The 23,607-nt window shown below is 46.5% G+C and overlaps 1 protein-coding gene across 1 annotated transcript in view; it reads right to left on the bottom strand.

Moving 5' to 3' along the window:
- Nucleotides 1-23,607, bottom strand: part of IGF1R (insulin like growth factor 1 receptor) — a 277,764-nt gene that overhangs the window by 45,508 nt on the left and 208,649 nt on the right. Inside the window, exons 11-14 of the mRNA XM_040342347.1 lie at nt 12,156-12,445; nt 7,018-7,151; nt 3,990-4,152; nt 458-566 (exon numbers count right to left, since the gene is read on the bottom strand). Of these exons, the coding sequence (XP_040198281.1) occupies nt 458-566; nt 3,990-4,152; nt 7,018-7,151; nt 12,156-12,445 (696 nt within the window). The remainder of the gene's footprint in view (nt 1-457; nt 567-3,989; nt 4,153-7,017; nt 7,152-12,155; nt 12,446-23,607) is intronic.

The following is a 23,607-nucleotide window of genomic DNA, read 5'->3' as shown; positions in this document are numbered from 1 at the left end:
AAAACAAAATTGGACACTTATTGTTTGGTCTGGCGCGCCTTACATATATGCACCACTCCCGGGATTTCCATCTTCACCCGAGCTTCCTACTGGGTTTACGCTCTCGAGCTATTCGAATGGCAGGTGTGCAAAGTTGTCATTCCTGCGCATGGAAGTCGCAAGCGCATCACGGCTCTCTGCATTCAGGGTAAACGCAGTGTGCCCTGTGCTCAAGTGACGTCATCAGCTGCAGCCAATGTAAATATCTCTTAAGCAGCTCAAGTTTAGGAGATAGTCACTGTACCTACAGGTAAGCCTTATTATACACGTACCTGTAGGTACAACTTTACACTGCAAGTTAACTAATCGCTTAATTGGAATTTGTTATCTTCTCAGTGGAACTTTATTTTTACCACCCGTTTGGGAGTCCATATACAGGAGGCTTTTATATTACTCATTACAACACAGCAGGACTTACCTCTTCTTGGTGACATAGCAGGCAATAATAAAGATGGACACAAGTATTAAAACTGTAATGACTGGAAGGACCACGGCCAGGTGCATGAGGCTTTCAGGAGTCTCGGGAGCTGCACAAAAAAACACGAAAATTTCATAGTCAGCAACTGAAAGGCAGAGAAAGAGCTAGTCTACAATAATAATACATTTTGGTGGTTAGACAAAATTAACAGAGGTGATGGTTATAATGACGGCATCTTTTATCATTGGCGGGTCCAACCATAAACCTCAATAAGCCGAGATGGAGGACACTGAAAACACACATCGTACCGCAATGTTACAAAGATGACAATTATCTTCCATTCACATACGGGCACTATAACCGATATTTCTCATTGGCAGCATGTGATGCAAGGGATGTAGGGGCTCGTTCACACCAGTGTTGCTGTTTGACGTATGATCAGATCACTTTTCAGAGAGCATTTGACAGACAGTGAGGAAGCGTTGTATCACCTCCTCACTGCCCGATTTATCCCCTTGAATCCCGCACTAGCAGGACAATGTTTACAGTTGCAGGGCATTTGCAAAGTGGGCAACCATTCACGTTAATGGATTGCTATTGGCAGGCGTTGGCTCCCTGCTACAGCAACAGGAGATATACAGTGGGTAAAATAATTACCGTATTTATCGGTGTATAACACGCACCCCAATTTAAAAGCGAAGTTGTTTTTTTAAATAAACCACTTTGAAGCAAAATAATGGTCAGTGCCCATCTGCAACCTCAATGCAGCCTGATTAGTGCCCATCTGCAACCTCAATGCAGCCTGATCTGCGCCCATCTGCAGCCTCACCTCTGCAGTCTGGAATCACCGAGCCGCCATCTCCCGTTTACACGGTCGGCAGTCACATACACAGTCCCGCCATCGGCATTGGACCAGCTCCTGTGATTGAGAGAACACTAGTGCAATGCTGGTGGCGGAGGCGGGACTGTGTGTGTGTGTGTGACGTAGAGCTGGGCGGTTTTTCCCCCTAAAAATAAATCTGTTGTTTTTTTTATATATAAAAAACTCGATTTACGATTCAAATCGATTTTTTTTTTTGATGGACACCGTGCCGGTCCTGAGGAGCTGCGGGCATGATTTTTCAGGTGAGGCCGTGGCTTTGGCCTGGTCCGCGACGGGCAGCCTCACGGGCCTTTTCTCAGGATCGCGGCAGATTGACTTCTCCCCTGCACACCCCGGAGAGGCCACCAAGACAGGAGGGTCCAGTTGTGAGGGTCCGCACCCGGTAGCAAGAGGAGCGTTTTTACATCGTTTTAGCGTTAAAAATAGCGCTATTAAAACGCTCATAAAACGCTCTCCATGCATTTTAACTACTAGCCGACCAGCCACCGTCATTATACGGCGGCAGGTCGGCTCTCCTGGGCTAGAGCCCGTAGCTATAGGCTCGCCCCCGACTCCCGTGTGTGTGCCCGGCGGGCTCGATCGCCGCCGGGCAACCGCGATTGCTCGTTACAGAGCGGGGACCGGGAGCTGTGTGTGTAAACACACAGCTCCCGGTCCTGTCAGGGGGGGAAATGCTGATCTTCTGTTCATACAATGTATGAACAGAGGATCAGTGTTTCCCCTAGTGAGGCCACCCCACGCCAGTGGCATTTTTATAGTAATCCAATGCATTTTTATAGCACTGATCGCTATAAAAATGCCAATGGTCTCAAAAATGTGTCAAAAGTGTCCGAAGTGTCCGCCATAATGTCGCAGTACCGAAGAAAAAAATAAATCGCTGATCGCCGCCATTACTAGTAAAAAAAATATATTAATAAAAATGCCATAAAAATACCCCCTATTTTGTAAACGCTATAACTTTTGCGCAAACCAATCAATAAACGCTTATTGCGATTTTTTTTTACGAAAAATATGTAGAAGAATACATATCGGCCTAAACTGAGGAAAAATATTTTTTTTTAAATATATTTGGGGGATATTTATTACAGCAAAAAGTAAAAAATATTCATTTTTTTCAAAATTGTCGCTCTATTTTTGTTTATAGCGCAAAAACAAAAAAACGCAGGTGAGATCAAATACCACCAAAAGAAAGCTCTATTTGTGGGAAAAAAAAGGACGCCAATTTTGTTTGGAAGCCACGTCGCGCGACCGCGCAATTGTCTGTTAAAGCGGCGCAGTCCCGAATCGCAAAAAGTGCTCTGGTCTTTGGGCAGCAATATGGTCCGGGGGTTAAGTGGTTAATGGACCCTTTCACATTGAGTCCTGCAAGCAGCATCTTTGGAGCAGCTTTTGGGCGCTGGAAAAAACGCTCCAAAAATGCCCCTCTCCATTGAAATGAATTGAAAGCGCTGTAAAAACGCCTTACCCTTTCACACTGAGGCACTGCAAAAACGCCAGGGTCTTAGCGGTGCTTTACCAGCACATTGGGATTGCAGATGAGGCTTCGCTCGAAAAACGCCCCAGTGTGAAAGGGGCCTTAAGGGAAAAGGGAGGACGGTGGGAGGGTTGAGCCCGGGAGAAATCAGGGTGCGGATTGAGACAGGTCTGATTAAGCTTGAGACGAATGGAGGGGGGAGAGGGAAAGTACCGTATTTATCGGCGTATACCGCGCACTATTTTGCCCTGAAAATCAGGGCAAAATCGTGGGTGCGCGATATACGCCGATACCCGCTTTCCCGGCACGAGTTTTGAATACTGCGCCGGCATATACCGAGCGCAGTACACTCGTGTAACTTCGGGCAGTCTCGGCGCCTCTCGCACTGACGTCCTGAGCGTGCAGGACGTCAGCGCGACAGTTGCCGAGCCTGCCCGACGTTACACGAGTGTACTGCGCTCAGTATATGCCGGCGCAGTATTCAAAACTCGTGGCGGGAAACGAGCGGGGAGGACGCGAGGAAGCCGAACCCGCCGAAGAGGACGCCACACCCGCCGAATAGGACGCCACACCCGCCGAAGAGGACAGCCGACCCGCCGAAGAGGACAGCCGACCCGCCGAAGAGGACAGACGACCCGCCGAAGAGGACACCCGACCCGCCGAAGGCGGACGCCCGACCCGCCGAAGACGGACGCCCGACCCGCCGAAGAGGACACCCGAAACCGCAGAAGGACGCCGGACCCGACGAGGCCGCCGATGAACGCCGCGCAAGACACCAAAACTGTAAGTACAAAAAAACTAAAAAAACTTTTTTTCCACAGGAATTCGGGCCACTTTGGGGGTGCGCGGTATACGCGGGAGCGCGTTATACCGCGATAAATACGGTATGTAACAGTGTGATTATTATGAAATAGAAATGTAAGGTGGAGACACCTATTGGATAAATTGTTAAACTGAAAAAAGAGATAATATACAAAAAAAAAAAAATTTGTGTAAAAAATAAATAAAAAGAAGATCATGTTTGGGGGGGGGGGTCGCGATTTTTTTTTTTTTTTTTTACGATTAATCGTGCTCTAGTATGTCATGAGAAATAGTAAATCCTTGATTTTAGTCATTATGCATAAACTCTAATATACATAATATAACATCAGCTCATTGCTAAAAAGGACACTCACTTCTTTCCTTTACAAAGAATGACACCATATCCGTCCAGGAACCATTTCCAGAGAGCGAAATGGCGCGCACCTGCGCGGTGTAGTTGCCTGGGTTAAGCCGCGTGAGTTTTTTACCTCCCAAGTTACTGTAGTCTTGTCTGGAAACACATTCTTTGAGGCGTTGCTGAGGAAACAGCATAAAAAAAAAAAGAGACTAAATATAGGTAAAAAAAATGAAAATAAATTACAGAAAACAATCAGCAGTACATAAGAAAAGAAGAGAATACAAAAAGTGAGCTGAAGATACAACTCTATAATGGACAGAAATGCACACATTTACAATGAAGGACATGGTATTCTACAAATTGAATCCTTGAAGTGATGGTAAAGCTTAATTATTTTTTTCTTTAAAATAACAAATATATGTTATACTTACCTGCTCTGTGCTATGGATTGGCACAGAGCAGCCACGATCCTCCTCTTCTTGTGTCCCACGTCCCCGCTCCTGGCTCCTCCCTCCTGTCGGATGCCCCCACCGTAAGCAGCTTGCTATGGGGCACCCGAGCCACAGCTCTGTGTGTTCATTCACTCACAGAGCTGCGGCTTGCCCCAGCTCCCTCCATCTCCTGATTGGCAGCAGCGGGAGCTAAAGGCTCCCACTGCATTTAAAAAAAACAGCAATTAGACTATAAATAAAGCAAAGTATGAAGCCATAAAATGGATCACCACTCATTTCCACATGTATTGATCTATTGTACAGAACATTTGAGAGCAGGATTCAGAGCTCAAAGAAAATAATACAGGCCCTACTCTACCTAAACTGGGTGCAGTTTCCAAGATGTACATTGAGGGTACACAACTCATCCAAAAACTGCTAGTGAACCAAAAGCCAATAAGCAGTCAGATCCTGATAGAAGCGCAAGTCGAAGAAAGAAAAGCAACCTGAAAAATAGGGGAAAAAAAAATCTTCTCCAACAAGAGAAGGGTCCAACACCTATAGAAGCTAGCAAAAAAATGGAACCTCATGGAGTGGGCGTGGTTATATGGGTACAATAGTAGGAGGAGTCCCAGAAAAGTTTTTGCCAGTGTCCCATCACCTGAAGGTAGCGGCATATAACCTATGGTCCAAGAATCAATGCCTGTGTCCTGTACTGTACAACTAGAATAGCCTAATTTCAGCCTATTGTTAAAAAAAAAACGAATAACTGCATGATGGACAAGTTTTTTACCCAACTAGGCTACATGGTGATGGATCTTATACGAGTCCTTTGTCTAGTCTAAAGCACTCATGGCATGTTCTTGGTTCATCCTGAGAGCACTCGGGGCATGGTCAATGCTCGTCCTGAGAGCACTCATGGCATGGTCTAGGTTCATCCTGAGAGCACTCATGGCATGGTCTAGGTTCATCCTGAGAGCACTCGGGGCATGGTCAATGCTCGTTCTGAGAGCACTCATGGCATGGTCTAGGTTCGTCCTGAGAGCACTCATGGCATGGTCTAGGTTCGTCCTGAGAGCACTCATGGCATGGTCTAGGTTCGTCCTGAGAGCACTCATGGCATGATCTATGCTTATCCTGAGAGCACTCATGGCATGATCTATGCTTATCCTGAGAGCACTCATGGCATGATCTATGCTTATCCTGAGAGCACTCATGGCATGGTCTATGCTTATCCTGAGAGCACTCATGGCATGATCTATGCTTATCCTGAGAGCACTCATGGCATGGTCTATGCTCATCCTGGGAGCATTCATGACATGGTCTAGGTTCGTCCTGAGAGCACTCATGGCATGATCTATGCTTATCCTGAGAGCACTCATGGCATGATCTATGCTTATCCTGAGAGCACTCATGGCATGGTCAATGCTCGTCCTGGGAGCACTCATGGCATGGTCTAGGTTCGTCCTGAGAGCACTCATGGCATGGTCTAGGTTCGTCCTGAGAGCACTCATGGCATGGTCTATGCTCATCCTGGGAGCATTCATGACATGGTCTAGGTTTGTCCTGAGAGCACTCATGGCATGGTCTAGGTTCAGTCTAAAAGCACTTGTGGCATGGTCTATGCTCATCCTGAGAGCACTCAAGGCATGGTTTAGGTCAGGGGTGTCCAAACTTTTTTCAAAGAGGGCCAGATTTGATGAAGTGAACATGCTCGAGGGCCGACTATTTTGCCTTAAAATTCTTTGAACGATAAAAATTTGGTCTAAGTGTGTTTGTCCGAGCACTAATACACGACCCAACAAGAATTATCTTGCCTTTGTGGCTGTGTGTGGTGAAGAGTTGAGCTCGGGCGTGTTATTTGGATATACTGTATATATTTCTTTTGTGGCCCCAACGAATCCCAGAGCGCTGCTCAGGACCAAGGATGAGCTTGAGCGTGTTATTTGGATATGCCGTATTTATCGGTGTATAACACGCACAGGCTTACCATTGCCATGAATGCAGCCTCACCATTGCCATGAATGCAGCCTCACCATTGCAGCCTCACATGTGCCATAAATGCAGCCTCACATGTGCCATAAGTGCAGCCTTACCATTGCCATCAGAGGAGCGTGATCGATGCCCATCTGCAGCCTTGGAGGGCAGAGGGAGGGGGGCGGGACGAGTGCCGACAGATTACAAACAGGAGAATCTCTTGTTTACTCTGTGGCCTCTTTAATACACAGTCCCGCCTCCTGATAGACAGAACAGTCGTCCAATGGCATCCCAGGAGACGGGACTTCCAATAGAGATGCTGCTGAGTAAACAGGATATTCTCTTCATGTAATCTGACTGCGCTCGTCCTGCCCCCTTCCTGTCACCTCCAAGGCAGCACCGATAAATACGGTATATATCTTTTGTGGTCTTGAGGGCCACAAACAATATATATATATAACCAAATCCCCAGGGGGGCCATATTAAATCAACAGGGGGGCCGCATTTGGCCCGCGGGCCGGACTTTGGACATGCCTGGTTTAGTTTAATACTGAGAGCGCTCATGGCATGGTCTAGGTTCATCCTGAGAGCACTAGGTTGGGGTTGCCATCTCTATATAAAAGTACACACACTTACCTCCCCTTGCTTAAATTCAATCTCATACATCAGAGTAAGTCCATTAGGATTAGGTGGCTCTGGCCACTTTAAGATGACTGCATTTTCTTCCGCTTCCTCAGTGAGGACCGCTCCAGGTATATTATCGGCACCAGCTGGAAAGTACAATATTGTAATGCGTGTCAAAGCTTTGCATCATAAAAGGGGTTTACACTTATAGGTACTGTGTACAGCAGCCTCTCTCAACCAGGGTTTTGTGGAACCCCAAGGATGCTCCAGAGGTTGCTAGGGGGTCCTTGAGTAATTTCTGCTTTTCAGAAGTTCCCATCGACACTGCTGATCTTTGTATGTAGCTATCTGTAAGGGGGTAAACCTTCCCAATGACCACAAGTGTAAGGAACATTGGGCCAGATTCACAGAGCAGATACGACGGCGTATCTCCTGATACGCCGTCGTATCTGTTGTTCTATCTATGCGACTGATTCATAGAATCAGTTACGCATAGATATCCATAAGATCCGACAGGTGTAATTGTTTTACACTGTCGGATCTTAAGATGCAATACCGCGGCTGCCGCTGGGGGGAGTTTGCGTCGTAAACCAGCGTCGGGTATGCAAATTAGGAGTTACGGCGACGGTTTTTCGCGTTCGCTACGTCGCCGCTAGTCTAGTTTCCCGTCGCAAAGTTAGTCGTTTTTTTTTGGTGCCCTAACTTTAGTCCGCAAACGTATTGCTGTCTAAAGTATGGCCGTCGTACCCGCGTCGAAATATAAAAATGAACGTCGTTTGCGTAAGCCGTCCGGGAATACGTAATTATGCTACGCGCGTCGCCGACGGGAATTGCGACACCGAGCATGCGCAGTAGGTCCGGCGCGGGAGCGCGCCTAATTTAAATGGCACACGCCCATTTGAATTGGCCTGCCTTGCGCCGGCGTAGGTTTTCATCGCAAGTGCTTGGGGAATCAGGCACTTGCGATGAAAACTTGCGGCGGTGTAACGTAACGTTACGCCGCCGCTCACCTACGTGAATCTGGCCCATTCTTCCCACTGACCATCATCCTAATGTATTAGGAGTTGTAAGCATAGTCATTTTTCAGCAGAGGTTCCTTGAGACTAGAAGGTTATTTCAAGGGTTCCTCTGGGTTGAAAGGGTTGCAAGGGGTTCCTTGAACAATAAACAATGTCTGCCTCTTAACTAAGATTCAGAAAGAATTACTTTGCTCCACGGCAGCGTAACGTATCTGATTTACGTTACACCGCTGCAGGTTTACAGCGTAAGTGCCTGATTCTCAAAGCTCTTACCTGTAAACTTGCGGCGGTGTAACGTAAATGCGCTCGGCGCAAGCCCGCCTAATTCAAATGGGACGGGCACCATTTAAATTAGGCGCGTTCCCGCGCCGAACGTACTGCGCATGCTCCGTCTGGAAAATTACCCGACGTGCATTGCGCTAAATGACGTCGCACGGACGTCATTTGTTTAGACGTTAACGTAAAAATGGCATCCATCGCCATTCACGGACGACTTACGCAAACGACGTGATTTTTTAAATTTCGATGCGGGAACGACGGCCATACTTAACATGGCTTAGAACACCTAGGGCTCAGCCCTAATTTTACGCGGCGTATCTAGACGGAAACGACGTAAAGTTAGGTCGACGGGCAGCGCGGACGTTCGGGAATCGCCGTAACTAGTCATTTGCATATTCTACGCCGACCGCAATGGCCTCGCCACCTAGCGGCCGGCCTAGAATTGCATCCTTAAGATCCGACAGTGTAATTCAATTACACCTGTCGGATCTTAGGGCTAGCTATGCGTAACTGATTCTATGAATCAGTCGCATAGTTAGGACGGGCGGATCACAGAGATACGACGGCGTATCAGGAGATACGCCGTCGTATCTCTTTTGTGAATCTGGCCCTATGTTCCCAATGACACCATTGATCTCTTTACCTATCTGCAAGGGGATAATTCTTCCCACTGACAAAAAAGCGTGAACTACGTGTGTATCATCACAGAGTGATACTGTGGATACACAAGAAACAGTGTGCCAACGTCCCGGTATTGTTTAGAAGAAATTAGAATAAAAGACATGGACTTTGTAGGCACAGGCATATATTTGGTAAAAAATTTAAGACTAAGGGCCAGATCCTCAAAAGGGATACGCCGGCGTAACTGCTGTTACGCCGTCGTATCCCTGTTTCTATCTTTGGAACTGATCCACAGAATCAGTTTCCAATAGATAGGCAGAAGATCCAACATGTGTAAGAGACTTACACTGCCGGATCTTAGGATGCAGTACCGCATCCGCCGCTGGGGGCATTTCGTGTCGAAATGCCGCCTCGGGTATGCAAATTAGCACTTACGGAGATCCACGAAGCTTTTACGCTTAGTTTTTTCTCCATAAGTTTTAGTTTGCAAACGCAAAATTAGGGCTGCTTTTACAAAGTGTAAACTGTTTACACCTTGTAAAAGCAGACCCTTCTGTCCAGCGACACGATTTTTTTTTTGTTTAGAATTTTTTTTTTTTTGCCGTATCTTTTTTTTTTTTTCGACGCAACTTTATTGACCCGACGCGATCCACAAAGCTTGGCGTAACGTAATTTCGCGCTATGCACGTCGGGAAAATGTCACGAGCATGCGCAGTACGGCCAGCGCGGGAGCGCGCCTAATTTAAATGGGAATCGCCCCCATTTGAAGAGGAACGCCTTGCGCCGGCGGAATTTAAGTTACACAGCCGAAAATTTCTAGGTAAGTGCTTTGTGGATCGGGCACTTAGGTAGAAATTTTAAGGCAGTGTAACTTAAATGGAAAAATGTACGTTACGCCGGCTCTTTGTGGATCTGGCCCTAAAGACTTAATCAGGCTACTATACCTCCACTCGATCACACACGGCGGTTGTTTGTTCTCTACCATTTACCATAGCTTTGTCCACAAAGGTGATTGGCTATTTTAGTCAAACACTCTACTTTTCTACCATTGGATGTCGCTGGTTACCGTTACAACAATAGTGACATCAGTTCACTCACTCCGCCGGTGTAGATAACCATCTACTATTGTGTGTTCATCATCACCCTCCTGGTTGTGATATTTATCAGCCATACATGGATTTGATTGCACGCCAGAACTAAGCCTATGATTTTTATTTTGAAACTATGGGTAACTTATTCAAAATCTCAACATTTTGTTATTTTTTTAAAAACTTTTCAACTACCGTATTTGCCGGCGTATAAGACGACCCCCTAATTTTCCAGCTAAAATGTTGGTTTTGGGATAAACTCACTATATAAGACGACCCCTCACTGTGCCATCTATACATGCCTCACTGTGCCATCTATACATGCCTCACTGTGCCATCTATACATGCCTCACTGTGCCATTCCATTCCCTGCCTCGACGATCTCCCTACCTTTTCCTGTTTGCAGAGTATGTCAGACAGCGGCGATTCCATTATTCAAAAGCCGCGCCGCCTCCTCAGGCTGTTCCGTGATAGGCGGAACACTAATTTTCCCAGCAGAGCCTCTGTTCAGTGTTCCGCCTATCACGGATGTCCTCTCGTCCGAGGCTGAGAAGGCCAAATGTTTTTGGCTTGACATACACTGTACAGGTCAATAACTTGCAAATATGGCCTGTCATATAGAACAGGGGTCTCGGAACTTTCTAAGCAAAAAGCCAGTTTACTGTCCTTCAGGGGGTAGTGGCCAGTGGGAGCAGAAAATGCCCTGGCATCAGTGGGCATAAACAAGGCCCCATTGTTCGTTTTAATGGGAAGAAGATGCCCCCACTGTTGGTATCAGCGGGAAGAACAGTGTAATTCAGGGGTCTCCAAACTTTTGTAAACCAAGGGCCAGTTTACTGTCCTTGGAACGTTAGGGGGGCCAGACTGTGGCCAGCAGAAGTTAAACATGTACTGTTGTCAGTGGGAGTCAACAGCATATCCTCTATGGTATTAAGGGGAGGAATAGTGCCCCATCATTGGTTTTAATGGGAGAAATAGTGCCCCATCATTGGTTTTAATGGGAGAAATAGTGTCCCATCATTGGTGTCAGTGGGAGGAATAGTCCCCCGTCATTGGTGTCAGTGGGAGGAATAGTGCCCCGTCATTGGTATCAGTGGGAGGAATAGTGACCCATCATTGGTGTCGGCGGGAGGAATAGTGACCCATCATTGGTATCAGTGGGAGGAATAGTGACCCATCATTGGTTATCAGTGGGAGGAATAGTGACCCATCATTGGTGTCGGCGGGAGGAATAGTGACCCATCATTGGTATCAGTGGGAGGAATAGTGACCCATCATTTGTGTCAGTGGGAGGAATAGTGACCCATCCTTTGTGTCAGTGGGAGGAATAGTGACCCATCATTTGTGTCAGTGGGAGGAATAGTGACCCATCATTTGTGTCAGTGGGAGGAATAGTGACCCATCATTTGTGTCAGTGGGAGGAATAGTGACCCATCATTTGTGTCAGTGGGAGGAATAGTGACCCATCATTTGTGTCAGTGGGAGGAATAGTGACCCATCATTTGTGTCAGTGGGAGGAATAGTGACCCATCATTTGTGTCAGTGGGAGGAATAGTGACCCATCCTTTGTGTCAGTGGGAGGAATAGTGACCCATCATTTGTATCAGTGGGAAGAATAGTGCCCCAGTATCGGTGTCATTGACAGAAACTATGCCTCAGTGTTGCTGACAGTGGAGGGAATAATTCCCCAAGGGCGGGATAAAATCAATTAAAGGGCCACATCTGGCTCCCAGGCTGCAGTTTTGAGACCACTGGTGTAATAAATAGTGTCAGTGGGAGGAATGGTGTCTCATTATTTGTGTCAGTGGAATAGTGCCCGAAGCGCCAGATAAATGCAAGCAAAGGGCCACTTCCGGCCCCCGGGCCGCAGTCTGGAGTTTACAGATATAGAGTAATTTCTAGCTATTTAAGTTCCTAGGAGGCCTCCATTCTGAAGTATGTTCAATTATGGAGGACGTTCCTTTTAGCAATGCTAACAATGGATTCTCCTAAAATAAAGAATTTCACATTTGGTTGGCTCCTAGCAGACATGGGTACAACATGTAAGTCAGGATCCATGCTGAAATATAAAACAAATCCCTCGAGTTCTGACCACTGAGGACTAGCGCACAATGGTGGGGATCAGAAACGCTGAAGTACGCACCTGCAGGCATGGTTCTGGCAAAGACAAAGTTGGAAGGGCTGCAGCCAACCGTTTCGGCTGCATGGTTGCAGCTATGGATATCGATGCGGTAGAGAGTGAATGGCAGCAGGTTCGAAATAACCGTCCTCTCGTGTCTGTAGTCCACTTTTGTTTCATAGAACGGATACTCTATCTCCTTCGGTTCAGAGTCGGACGCGTTGGAGAAGTCTATTGTGGTGCTGCTGTTCTTGCTGTCGCCGAGGAGCGTTGCATTTGCAGCACCGAATACATCACGTCGTCTACGATCCGGTCTATGAAGGAAACAGAACAAGATACAGTAGCGTTTAGTCACGTTCCACTAGACTTGCGCACTTCCAATACAGGGCATTTTCACCCCTTTCCTGCCCAATTTTCAGCGCTGTCGCACTTTGAATGACCATTGCACAGTCATGCAACACTGTACCCACAAATAGAGCTTTCTTTCCGTGGTATTTGATCAGCTCTGCAGTTTTTTTTTGCGCTATAAACAAAAGAAGAACGACAAGTTTGAAAATAACATAATATTTTTTACTATAATAAATATCCCAACTTTTTAAAAAAAACAAACAAATTTTTTCCTCAGTTTAGGCCGATATGTATTCTTCTACATATTTTTGGAAAGAAAGAAAAGAAAGAATCGCAATAAGCGTATATTAATTGGTTTTCACAAAAATTATCGCGTCTACAAAATAGGGGATAGATTTATGGCAGTTTTATGTTTTTTTTTATACTAGTAATGGCGGTGATCTGCGATTTTTATCGTGACTGCTGTATTGCGGCGGACACTTTTGATACTATTTTGGGAGCATTCACATTTATACAGCAATCGGTGCTATAAAAATGCACGGATTACTGTATAAATGTCACTGGCAGGGAAGTGGTTAGCCACTTGCTTTCCCACCCATAGTGAAATGACGTCCGCAGGAGGGACCTGCCATCCTGGGCGGGAGACATATGACGTCCTCGGCTTCCTGGCCATCTAGGGGGCGTGCGCGCTGATGCGCTTGCCCGGCGGCCGTGATGTCCGATTGCCTAAAACAGAGCAGGGACGTGGATCTGTGTGTGTAAACACACAGATCCACCTCCTGTCAGTGGAGAGAACGATCGTGTGTTCCCAGTACAGAGGAACGCCGATCGGTCTCCTCCTCTTGTGAGTCCCCTCCCCCTACAGTTTGAATCACTCCGTAAAGTAACACATTTAACCCCTTCATCCCCCCCTAGTGTTAATGTGTAATGTTGGAAGACATTTCACCACTCATCCAGGTAACTTGTGCATTTCTAATGTGTGTCAAGAATATACCCCAGCATATAAAAAAAGTATTCATACCCCTTGAAATGTTCCACATTTTCTCATGTTACAACCAAAAACTTAAGTGTATTTTATTGGGATTTTATGTGATAGACCAACACAAAGTGGCACATAATTGTCAAGTGGAAGGAAAATAATAAATGGTTTTAAAAATGTTTTACAAATAAATATGTGAAAAGTGTGGCGTGCATTTTTATTCAGCCCCCTTTACTCTGATACTCCCAACTCTTTTTGGGGACCGGTGACGCCAATACAGTGATCAGTGCTAAAAAAAAATGCAGTCGCTATATAAATGATACTGGCAGGGAAGGGGTTAAGTGTGCTCCTAGGGAGTGCTTTCTAACTGCACTGGAGGAAAAAAAAGACAATTTTTTTTAGTTTAGCTGAAACACAAGATCTCTCTTTTACAGCCGCTATGATCATTTTTATGGTGCGCAGGATCGTCGCCTGAAAAGAAGGTTATCTGAATGATGCCAGTAGCTGCCCCCATCATTCAGATATCCCCCACTAAATTCCAGGACGTCATATGACATCCTACGGTAGGTAAATAGTTAACAGGAAGTGAGAAGAAATGTTTCGAAAAGCGAGAAAAAAGTGTCCTAATTGAAAGATTCCCCTTCTATTTCTGTTCTGTTGAGAAGTGCCCCCCCCCCTTTCATCGAATAGTGCCCGGGACGAACTGCGCACGCACCGTACGTCACAGCACAACTACTGATTTGGCGATCAGCTGGGTGACGTAACCATGGCGCATGCGCATATCGTAAGAGGTATCTCTCGATGGGAGATACCATTTCAAAGGCACAATTTAAACCTATACAAACAGCGGGGGGAGACCGTAGTTCTCAGATTGTGCATCGCTGCTGCTGGAGGGCGGCTAGTGGCGAGCCACAATGTGAGAACTACGGTCTCCCCCCACCCCCCCCCCTTTTACACCGTTTGTATAGGTTTAATTGTGGCCACTGTTTGTATAGGTTTAATCGTGCCCGTGAAATGGTATCTCCCATCGGGAGTAACCTCCTACGATGTGCACTTACGTCACTCGAGCTGATCGACAACTCAGCTGGAGTGCGGCTCAGTCCTGCGCATGCGCGGGCACTATTCGATTGAGGGGCACTTCTTGACAGAACACCGACAACCCAAAATGATGGCCTCGCTCACACTTTGTGCCCTGGTGACATTGGTCACCAAAACCAATAGAAATATCGTCTCTCCTCAATAGCAACACGGAAAGCAATAGGAACCCGACGTGGATTCTCTCCTATCACCACTCTATCAAAAATAAAATAAATAAAAGATTTGGTTTAGATACAATTCCATCATTTATATTGTGGGTCCTCATTTAAAAGAAAAATTCATTTATAGGATTGTAAACACATTTTGACATAAAAAAGACAGTCCACCAAAGGCGTTGTGTATCAATCACAGCATTGTAATCATTCCAGAAAACAGGGAGGAAAGCAGATTGTGTGTGGTCCAAAATGTTCATGTTTCTAAATATATGGGATGGGATGGGTGGGGAAGGGGGGGTTGAAGGGGTGGGAGACAAGCTTACTATAGGGGGAGTAAGATGGGAGGAAAGTGGGAAAAGTTCCTAGAACACAGAGGACCATGTGAAGAGCATGGAGCAGGAATGGGGAATGAGGATGAAGAGAGGGGAAGGAGATATAAGAATGGGGGGGATACTGAGGAAGAAGGGAGAGGAAGACCTAGAAAAGAGAAGTCCAGATTTGTGGTGGACGGATCCAGTTGGGGCACCTAGTGGGTATCCAGCTATGTGGAGTCCGTATTCAGGAGAGGTTTTGTATTCAATCCAGGAGAACCATGTACATCTGAATTCTTCATTCCAGGCCTTAAGCCGTAAGGGAAGTCGTGAGATCCTCCATTGTCATCAATTCTCACTACACAATTTTAGGTTGGAGTTAAAGATGGGATGCATTCCTTGGAATCATTGAGTAGACCAGTGATCTCCAAACTTTGGCCCACGGGGCAGATGTGGCCCTTGGGACACTATACCTTCTGCTGATTCACTGCACTATTTCTCCCAATAATACCAATGATGGAGCATTATTCACCCCCACTGACGCCAATGATGGGGCATTATCCCCCCCACTGATGCCAATGATGGGGCAGCATTCCCACTGTTGCCAATGATAGGGCAGCATTCCCACTGACGCCAATGATGGGGCAGCATTCCCACTGACGCCAATGATGGGGCAGCATTCCCACTGATGCCAATGATGGGGCAGCATTCCCACTGACGCCAATGATGGGGCAGCATTCCCACTGACGCCAATGATGGGGCAGCATTCCCACTGACGCCAATGATGGGGCAGCATTCCTCCCACTGATACCAATAATGCGGCATTATTCCTCCTCCTTCTAACCACATGGGTGGTATGTATACCGTATATATATATATATATATTTTTTTTAACTCCTACTTTGTAACTCTCCAAACTATGACACACAGGGCAGACGCAGCCCTTGGGACACTATTTCTTCTGCCGATTCAATGCAATATTCCTCCCAATAATACCAATGATGGGGCACTATTCCTCCCCACTGATGGGACAATTTCTTCCCACTGTTACCACCGATGGGACCCTACTTCTCCCACTGACAGCAATAATGAGACACCGTTCCTCCCACTGACACGAATGACAGGGCACTATTCCTCCCACTGACGCCAATGATAGGGCACCTTTACTCCCTCTGACACGAATGATGGGGCACTATTCCCCCCACTTATGCCAATGATGGGGCATGATTCCCACTGACACCAAAGATGGGGCAACATTCCTCCCACTGATACGAATAATGAGACATTATTCCTCCTCCTCATTCTAACCACATGGGTGGTATGTATGTATGTATGTATGTATGTATGTATGTATGTATGTATGTATGTGTATATATATATATATATATATATATATATATATATATATATATATATATATATATATATATATATATGATTTTTAACTCCTACTTTGTTACTCTCCAAACTATGGTGCACAGGATAGATGCGGCCCTTGGCACACTATTCCTTCTGCCGATTCAATGCAATATTCCTCCCAATAATACCAATGTGGCACTATTCCTCCCCACTGATGGGACACCATTTCTCCGCTCTGATACCAATAATGAGACACTATTCCTCCCCACTGATGGGACACCATTCCTCCTCACTGACAGTTGGACACTATTCCTCCCCACTGATGGGACACTATTACTCCGCCCTGATACCAATAATGAGACACCATTCCTCCCCACTGACACCAATATTGGGGCACTGTTCCACCTCCTTTTAACCACGAGTGCAATGTGTTTATTTTACTCCCACTATTCACCAAGCCTGAGGCATTATCTACTTCCACTGGCCACAATCTGGCCCCCCTAATGTCTGAAGGACAGTAAACTGGTCTTCGTTTAGAAATTTTGGAGACCCCTGAAGTAGACTGGCATGAATAGATTTTTGTTTTTCTGTAGGCCTTCTTTTATGAAGGGGGTAAGGTGTAACAGCAGAGCTAGGGATTCATCCTTGACCAGCTGGATACTGGTTCAAGTCACAATGAAGATATTTGCCAGCACACCATGGAACGACATAAATAACGTCCAAACGGACAGTGCAAAGTGCATGAGTCACGCAGGACCCCTTCATCAGGCATGAGAGGATCACCACTGTTCGTACAGCGGACCTCTCGTCAAGCAGTCCCAGAGGAGAAAACAACCAGCTTTCCTTGTGTTGCCTCCTATGGAAGCCAACAAAGAACCAAGCCGCTCAAACTAGATATCATCATCATGTTTCCATCTGCTTCTGACTCTTGCTGGAGATGTGCCCTTGCTACAGGTACGTACCGTCATATCTGGTGGGATTGTGAAATGATTCGCCCATTCTGGAACCTAATTTTTCAAATATACTCAGACTTCTATGATGAACCTCTCACCCCCTCTCCCTCCATAGCCCTCCTATCCATTCTCCCAGGTTCTATAAAGTTCCAAAAACATACCCTCCTAAAATGTTGTCTTAGCGCTGGTAGACAATTGATTTCCAGGCACTGGAAATCATCTACCCCCCCCGACTATGAGATGAATGGCATTATGCTTATGGTAGAGTTGCAGGCCAAGTCCCTTGATAGGTACGCTAAATTCTCCTTCACTTGGAGTATCTGGAGGCATTACTCTACCTCAGACAAGCTTAAGACCAGACTCATGCCTAGCATGACTTCCTGAACCCATGTCGGGTTTTGACCTACATTTTTGTTAACCTTAGACTATTGATTTTTGCGGTGGAGCCGAGCACGCCGTCTCCTTCCCCCCTTCCTCTCCCCCCCTCTCTTTCCTCGACCTATTTCTCAATCTCTTTCCTCTTTGTTTACTTGCCCTTCTTCTGGGCCACTCTACCTAGCCATACCATTGATTCATTGGTACCCCGTTAGATTTGTATGTCAGTCGAGACTTCTGGGTATGGTACGAACCCCTTACGGTCTTGTTGCTACCTGCACTCCTGCCTTAGTTTTCTTTTTTTTTTTTTACTTCCCTGGGTCCTGGTCGCAGCAGGTTCCCATTGGGGCGTCCAGGCCGAGGGTAGCCTCTACCTGACGCAGGTGAGCATTGTATACTTTTATTTGTACCACCAAAGTGCCTATTAAGTAATCATTTGTACACACTTGTTTGTATGGTATGGAAATGTACATGTTTAATATTTTACAGATCGGGCTACCCTTTGTTGGGTGCTTGATCTGATGTCTTTTGTTTTCTGTTATACTTGTCTGAAATTATAATAAATACTTATGGAACCTAAACTAGATATTATCATATCTGTTGAGATGTGGGTACTTTTACACACACAGCTGTAAATGTTCTTAGAAGGTCTCTCACATGATGCAATTGTTTTCATGGACAACGTACCTTCAAGGCAGCAAAAAGCCATGCAAACACCAGAAATCAGTCCCTCTGTGTTTGTAAAAAGAAAAAAAAAAAACAAGGAGCCCCTCCTCAGCTTAATGAGGGCAAATGAGGATCACCTGTCTACCGGCATTACTTCCTCTTCTCTACAAAAACAATATTCCCCGGAATCTCCAGACAAGCTCGGGCAGGATGAAGTCATAAGCCATCCAAGCACTTACATTCATCGCCATGTAGTGTGTTATTCTACAGACTCCTCCAGCCACGGCTGAAGATAAATAAGGGCGGAATTGCTCTCAGAACGTAGCTGAGAAATGTGATCCACCATTACCAGGAAGCGCGATGAGTGATGAATTCACTTTTATCTCTTCTTTAGAAGTTTCACAAACACATTCGGCATTCAGCTGCCATTCACATGGGATATTTTAAGGGCAAAATCGAAATTCTTGTTGGGTGTCGTGTTCAAAGCAGTCAGTGATGGAAACCGAAGGCTTGTAAAGTCTCATCTTCCCGGAAAAGTTTCTGCTTCGTTTGTCAGCCTGGAAACGTTTTTGCGACTGAAAATACTGGAATTTGCACGGCATTGCAATGATCGTATTGAATCGGCAAATATTGGAAACATTTTTTTACAAAAAATATATATATTTTCTTTTAGATACAGGCAGTCAAACACAAGGCACGCAGGCCGAATCCGACCCTCCAGGTAATTTCAAGTGGCCCTCACACCCTTCGTCTCCACCCCTACCTGATCTCAGCAGTCAGCAGCAGAAAGGACAGGACTCCTCCACCAGATCCTACACCTCTCTGTCCAGCCCTCCTGGCAGCAGCACAAGGCAAGGGGGTGCACTGATTTAAGAGATAGTGGGGGGGATACCCTTGCCTTATGCAGATGACACACAACTGTATTTTCGCATCTGCAACAATATGGCTCATTATCTCGGACTAGAGAAATGCCTTACTTTGATAGGAAATTGGATGACGAAGAGTTATCTTAAACTCAACGGCTCAAAAACAGAACTTCTCCTGTTTCACGTTTCCTGTTTGTGTCAGTAGGAGGAATAGTGCCCCATCTTTGGAGTCATTGGGAGGAATAGTGCCCAATCATTGGTGTCAGTGGGACTATTAGTTCACCATCTCTCATATCAGTGGAAGGAATAGTAACCCATTGTTTGTGTCAGTGGAAGGAATAGAGCCCCTTCTTTGGTGTCAGTAGAAGGAATCGTACCCCAAGGACCAGATAAGTTTGAAGATTCCTACACTAGACATTTAACCTCTTCCCATCCACCCCTGTGGTCCATTTAATATGGTCTGTTTGCTCGGGAAGGAGGGGGGGGGGGGGGGGGGGTCATTAATGGGGACCGACAGCTGTCAGACAGCTTGGTCTCTGTGCTGGGAGCCTGCTCTATGCACAAAAACATTGGCTGCCCAGTGAAACATGCGAGTGTACAGCGTGTATAACAGTGTTCCCTCAAAATAACTTAAGCCATTAATGTCTAAACCGCTGGCAACAAAGGTGAGTACACCCCTAAGTGAAAATGTCCAAATTGGGCCCAGGTATCTCCCCCCCCCCTCCCCCTCCGGTGTCATATGACTCATTAGTATTACAAGGTCTCAGGTGTGAATGGGGATCAGGTGTGTTAAATTTTGTGTTATCGCTCTCACTCTCTCATACTGGTCACTGGAAGTTCAACATGGCACCTCATGGCAAAGAACTCTGAGGATCTGAAAAAAAAAATTATTGTTGCTCTACATAAAGATGGCCTAGGCTATAAGAGGATTGCCAAGACCCTGAACGCGAGCTGCAGCACGGAGGCCAAGGCCATACAGCGGTATAACAGAACAGGTTCCACTCAGAACAGGCCTCACCGTGGTCCACCAAAGAAGTTGAGGTCACGTGCTCAGCGTCATATCCAGAGGTTGTCTTTGGGAAATAGACACATTAGTCCTGCCAGCATTACTGCAGAGGTTGAAGGGGTGGGGGGGTCAGCCTGTCAGTGCTCAGACCATACGCCGCATGAAATTGGTCTGCATGGCTGTCGTCCCAGAAGGAAGCCTCTTCTAAAGATGATGCACAAGAAAGCCCGCAAACAGTTTGCTGAAGACAAGCAGACTAAGGACATGGATTACTGGAACCATGTCCTGTGGTCTGATGAGACCAAGATAAACGTATTTGGTGTCAGATGGTGTCAAGCATGTGTGGCAGCAACCAGGTGAGGAGAACAAAGACAAGTGTGCCTTGCCTACAGTCATGCATGGTGGTGGGAGTGTCATGGTCTGGGGCTGCATGAGTGCTGCCGGCACTGGGGAGCTACAGATCATTGAGAGAACCATGAATGCCAACATGTACTGTGACATACTGAAGCAGAGCATGATCCCCTCCCTTCAGAGACTGGGCCGCAGGGCAGTATTCCAACATAACGACCCCAAACACACCTCCAAGACAACCACTGCCTTGCTAAAGAAGCTGAGGGTGAAGGTGATGGACTGGCCAAGCATGTCTCCAGACCTAAACCCTATTGAGCATCTGTGGGACATCCTCAAATGGAAGGTGGGGGAGCGCAAGGTCTCTAACATCCTCCAGCTCTGTGATGTCGTCATGGAGGAGGGGAAGAGGACTCCAGTGGCAACCTGTGAAGCTCTGGTGACCTCCATGCCCAAGAGGGTTAAGGCAGCGCTGAAAAATAATAGCGGCCACACAAAATATTGACACCGGTCCCAATGTGGACATTTTTTGAGTTATTTTGAGGGGACAGCAAATTTACACTGTTATGCAAGCTGTACACTCACTACACAACATTGTAGCAACGTGTAATTTCTTCAGTGTTGTCACATGAAAAGATAATAGAATAAAACATTTACAAAAATGTGAGGGGTGTACTTACTTTTGTGAGGTACTGTATATACTGTACATTCACATACGTTCTTGCTTACAGTCTAAGATCCCTAACTCACATTCATACAAACACATACCAGTTTAGAGGGCCTTTCTAAACTGGCCCTAGTATGTGTTTGTATAAATGTGTGTTAGGGACCTTAGACTGTAAGCAAGAACGTATGTGAATGTACAGTATATACAGTACCTCACAAAAGTAAGTACACCCCTCACATTTATGTGAGTATTTTCTTCTATCTTTTCATGTGACAACACTGAAGAAATGACACTTTGTATCTACAATGTTGTGTAGTGAGTGTACAGCTTGTATAACAGTGTACATTTGCTGTCCCCTCAAAATAACTCAACACACAGCCATTAATGTCTAAATCGCTGGCAACAAAAGTGAGTACACCCCTAAGTGAAAATGTCCAAATTGGACCCAAAGTGTCAATATTTTGTGTGGCCATCATTAACCTCCCAGCATGTCTTTGGCATGTGGGAGGAAACCAGAGTACACGGAGAAAACCCACGCAGGTACAGGGAGAACATGCAAACTCCTGTGGTTGGGATTTGAACGACCCCAGTGCTGCCAGGTGGCCACAAGCCACTGTGCTGCCCCACTTTAGCTCAGAGACTAGGTCACAATGTTCTTTCTAAGCTACAATGCTGTGTTACTTTGCTGCAACAAGCTTGGGTTCAACTTCCGAAGGGAACATAGTGCAGCGAAGAACTACAAAAAATTCAGAAGACATTGGCCCGGATTCACAAAGCACTTGCGCCAACGTATCTCGAGATACGCCGCGCAAGTGCAAATATGCGCCGTCGTATCTATGCGCCGGACTCAGAAACTAAGATACGCCTGAAAATAGGCTTCATCCGACCGACGTAACTTGCCTACGCCGGCGTAAAGTGGGCGTATATTTACGCTGGACGTATTTGGCGCTCCCATTGATTTTCTATTCACATATGCAAATGAGGGAGATACGGCGATTCACGAACGTCCGTCCGTCCGACGCAGTGCGTGTAAAGTCATATGTCCAGCGTAAAGTTATGCCCCATAAAGGAGGTGTAACTCAGCAGCATCCATGCAAAGGGCTGCACCAGGGAACACAAGCCGACGTATTTTACGTAGGACGTGAATATGACTAGGCGTAGGTTACGTTCACGCCATAGGCAGTGATCCAACGTATCTTAGGCAGTTGTTCCGACGTGATTGTGAGCATGCGCACTGAGATGCGCCCATGGGATGGCGCATGCGCAGTTGGCGATTCGTATCTGTCCCATCATTTGCATGGGGTCACGCCTCATTAGTATGGCTCACGCACACTTCCGCCGACTTACGCCTGAGAAACCCAGCGCAGATTTGGGAGGAAGAGCTTTGTAAATTCAGTGCTTGCCTCTCTGCGCTGCGTCGGCGTAGCGTAAAGGAGATACGCTATGGCGGCATAAATATGCGCCAGTGTCTGTGAATCCGGGCCATTGACTGGCAGGAACGTATGCAGCACAGACTGCGCCCCTTTTACCGCCCCGTGACCAGTTATTAAAGAAGCCAACTGCACCGACATCGCTGTAATGAAGTACTGACAGCAGACTTTCATGCATCGTTCGTTCTATTTCCTCTTTTCAATGGAAGGGGTTAAACGCAGAACGGCAGGTAAACATGATGTCACACAGAACACAAGAAATTAGGACTTTCCATTGTGATTCGACCACCCCCTTGGATAGACTTTTCCTCTCCTTGGGCTGCCTGTACTTGTCAGGTAGGATTAAACAAAATCCCGCTTCACATTCCTCCTGCAGCTACATCTTGCTTCTTTTTTTTTTCTTGTCTACTTAGTCTGGCCGACCTTTACACAACTAGGCGGAGAAGCTGAATTTTTAACCATTTTTAGATTAGACACGGTTAAAGTGGTTCTAAAGGTTCAGTTATTTTTTTAAATAACAAACATGTCATACTTGCCTCCACTGTGCAGTTTGTTTTGCACAGAGTGGCCCCGATCCTCCTCTTCTGGGGTCCCACTGCGGCCCCTCCCCACAATAGATAACCCCCTCTGGGAATGTCTCCCAAGGGGGTTACCTTGCGGGCGCGCTCCCGTGTCATACACTCGGCATCCATAGCCGCTGAGTGTATGACGCGGCCACGCCCCCGGGCGGCCTTCTCATTGGATTTGATTGACAGCAGTGGGAGCCAATGGCTGCGCTGCTATGAATCTATCCAATAAAGAGCCGACAAGACGTGGGGAAAGCGAAGCGGGATCACGCCCATGGAAATTCGGGGCTCAGGTAAGTAAAACGGGGCCTTGGCGGCGCGGGCAGGGGAGTTTGGGGGACCAGGCACG

This window comes from Rana temporaria, chromosome 3 (assembly GCF_905171775.1).
Source record: "Rana temporaria chromosome 3, aRanTem1.1, whole genome shotgun sequence".
Taxonomy (NCBI): domain Eukaryota; kingdom Metazoa; phylum Chordata; class Amphibia; order Anura; family Ranidae; genus Rana; species Rana temporaria.
Note: the sequence above shows the minus strand (reverse complement) of the source record. Positions and strands in the feature narration are given on the sequence as shown.